The sequence below is a fragment of the Labeo rohita genome, chromosome 2 (assembly GCF_022985175.1).
Source record: "Labeo rohita strain BAU-BD-2019 chromosome 2, IGBB_LRoh.1.0, whole genome shotgun sequence".
Taxonomy (NCBI): Eukaryota; Metazoa; Chordata; class Actinopteri; order Cypriniformes; family Cyprinidae; genus Labeo; species Labeo rohita.
The window spans coordinates 34,026,993-34,030,419 of NC_066870.1; the positions used below are offsets into that span (position 1 = coordinate 34,026,993).

General features: G+C 36.7%; 1 protein-coding gene across 1 annotated transcript; it reads right to left on the reverse strand.

Annotated features, from left to right (window-relative positions):
* Window positions 1-342: 342 nt before the first annotated feature.
* On the reverse strand, window positions 343-3,223 carry LOC127181982 (NACHT, LRR and PYD domains-containing protein 1 homolog). Its single transcript, XM_051137043.1, has 5 exons — window positions 3,220-3,223; window positions 2,974-3,120; window positions 2,858-2,878; window positions 2,152-2,172; window positions 343-2,056 (listed from the first exon to the last, which is right to left on the reverse strand). Exons 1-5 carry the CDS (start codon window positions 3,221-3,223, stop codon window positions 360-362), a joined length of 1,890 nt encoding a protein of 629 aa, XP_050993000.1. The 3' UTR covers window positions 343-359.
* Between the last annotated feature and the right edge of the window lie 204 nt (window positions 3,224-3,427).

Consider the following 3,427-nt stretch of genomic DNA (forward strand, 5'->3'; position numbering starts at 1 on the left):
GATATTTTGTACTGTAAATATATCAAAACTTAAGTTTTGATTAGTAATATGCATTGTTAGCAACTTCATTTTGACAACTTTAAAGGCAATTTTCTCAATATTTTGATTTTTTGCACCCTCAGATTCCCTATTTTCAAAGTGTTGTGTCTCATCCAAATATTGTCCTATTATACCAAACCATACATTAATGGAAAGCTTTATTTAGCTTCCAAATTATGTATAAACCTCAATTTAAAAAAAAAAAAAAAAAAAAAAAAAAAAAAAAAACTTTTAAAGGACCTTATGACTGGTTTTGTGGTCCAGGGTCACATATAGTATCACCACAGACCTGTTTGTAAGAGCATGTAATTGCAGAACACTTACCATAAAGTTGTACACCTACAAAGCGCAGGGTGAAGCATCTTTAGATCTTTTGCATTGCATTTGACTTCCATACTCATAATGCGTGAAGAATACTGAAGGCAGTACATCACAACCTGACAGTCGACCCCCTTCAAAGACCAGTGAATCTTAATACCCGAGCATTCCCACAGCTTCATGACCTTCTTTAGTATGTCCCTATCATGTAGCTCATATAGACAATGAAGAATGAAATCATTCATGTAGAATGCATCCATGATGTTCTTCTCTATAACCTTGCTGATCCATTTCTCCAGCTGGGCACGAATAACAGTAATTGTCGACTTTGGATGTTCTCCTGGGATTAGACGACTCACCTTCTTGTTTGAGAGACCAAAAAGAAACCGGATGACAGGTAAGAGATGCACATTGCACCTCCCATTGCCTGCTGATTCCAGCAGTTCCTTAACTTTTATTTTTGCTTCTTCCTTGTCTGTAAACATGTAGAAGAGAGCGGTGAAGAACTCCTGAAAGCTGAGGTGCAAGAACCCAAACATCTCCTTCAGATAAGTTCTCTCTTGTTGGCGAAATGTGCATAGGAAGGGAACGTTTGGTAAATCTGAGATTGGCTTTGGAAGGCTGTTTCTGGAAAACAGGACTTGATGTTTCAGCGTTCCTCTCTCCGCAAGCTGACCCAGGTTCTTGAGGAGGTCCAGCTCTTCATTCTGATTCAAACTACTGTGATGCTTCAAGAGTGTAAAAACAAAATCAACAAATATGGATGTGGTTGTCGTCAGCTCCCTTGTTACAACTCCATCCTTTCCTTTTCTCTTGAAAATTGTGCAGACAATCCAGCAGATGACAGGGATGAAGCAAGCGGTGTAGAGCATCTCGTGTATCTTCACCTGCTCATACACTTGACTTGAAAACTCTTCATCTTCAAAAAACTTTTGAAAGTATTCACTCACTCCTTTCTCCGAAAATCCCATAATCTCCACAAAGCACTGTGGCTTTTTCAGAATGCTCTCCAGTTTGTCAACAGCAGTTGATCTCGTAGTAACCAGCAGGAAGGACTCTCTCATCATACGTCCTTTCAGAAGAGAGCAAACAATGGACATTGGATGGGATTTGATGTCTGGTTTTGTAGGCAGTGACTCTTTGGTTCCAGAAAGCATGAGCTCATCAAAACCATCAATGATGAACAAGATCCTCTGTGGTATGTCTTTTAAAATCTGACCAATCTCATTTGGAGTTAAACTACAGTCCAAAAGATCCACCAGGCTCATCTCACCACAGAGACCATTGAGCTCTTTGCATCTCAGATGAAATATTACATCAAATAGTGTAATGTAGAGCTCATCAGAGGCCCAATCCAGAACGATCTTTTGCACAGTGACTGATTTCCCACTTCCAGAATCACCTTGGAGAATTACAGATTTTCGAGTCACTTTTTTGGAGCCATTCTCAGGACCGAAAAGCTGATCAAGCCTTACGTTTTGGTTTCTCTGATTAGTTTCTCTGGTGTTGAAGAATCTTTCCCCTCTACAGCGCATTTCATTTTCTCGCTCTTTCTTTTCTCTGTGTTTCTGAACAATCAGCGGGTCAATGTAGCGGTCATTAAGCAGCACCTGTTCACCAGCACGGGAGGTGTATTCTGTGATGTAGGCATACTCGGACAGCAGGAACTGCTTGTATTCTGTGATCAGTGAACTTGTATCTGTTTAAAAAAAGAAGTGTTTATACATCTGTCATATTAAAATTTTTACATTACAGTTATTTCATCTAGCAATATAAACAAATAAATTTACATACCTATGATTTGAGTTTCAGGCCCTAAAAGTAGAAAAAAACAAAACTTGAGTTTTGAGTTCATGTCCATTTGTGACCTTGGACCACAAAACCAGTCTTAAGTCGCTGGGGTATATTTGTAGCAATAGCCAAAATACATTGTATGGGTCAAAATTATTGATTTTTGTTTTATGCCAAAAATCATTAGGATATTAAGTAAAGATCATGTTCCATTAAGATATTTTGTAAAATTCCTACTGTAAATATATCAAAACTTAATTTTTGATTAGTAATATGCATTGTTAAGAACTTTTGGAACTTTTTGGACAACTTTAAAGGTGATTTTCTCAATATTTTGATTTTTTTGCACCATCAGATTCCAGATTTTCAAATAGTTGTATCTCAGCCAAATATTGTTTTATAAAACCAAACCATACAAACCAGCTTATTTATTCATTTTTCAGATGATGTATAATTTCAAAAAATTGACCATTATGTCTGGTTTTGTGGTCCAGGGTCACATTTCTAGTAACATTTTTTACTATATTGACAACAAATGTAATATTTTTGTTTCAGAGGCATGTGGAATTTGCAACTATGGGATTATCATGTAAAAATATTGCAAAACCATTATCTTATGTACTATATGCACTTTATCCACTTCACATTATCTTAAAAATGAGCAATAATTTTACATGATAAGGGAAAATTAAGGAACATATTTACAAACCTGTGACCTCAGTGTCAGGTCCTATAGCAGAAACAAAGTTAAATCAAAAAATTATAATATGTATAACAACATATTAGTTACATTACTTCCACCAACAGAGAGGTATGCTCACACACCTGTGAAGTAATTATTAGCAATGCTAATATTTCCAGTGACTGTTGAGTTTAATATCACAGGTGCTGAAATATTGCTTCTATTCTGAGCAGTGATACTGATTTTAGAGTCAACAGCACTGTGAGGCCCCACAGTCCCTCGTTTGTCATCTGTGAGAAAGGAAAGAGGGTCACTAATGTTATTTTTAGCAGTTTACATGCAAATCAGACCTCTAAAAAGCCTGTGACTGTAAATTACCATAGACATACCCATCTCTGTCTTCAGTATATCTGTGCACTCCTGAAATCTGAAATGACCAGCTCAACCCTGAGGAAAACCTGGTAGATGTTGTGCAAGTGTCAATTATAGGAACAGACTGGGAAGAATTATTTGTTTTGTTTTTAACTTGCTAATCTGGCAGTAGGTTCCAGTATCTTTTAGCGTAAAATGCCATTTACCTCTAACTAGTTTAGTATT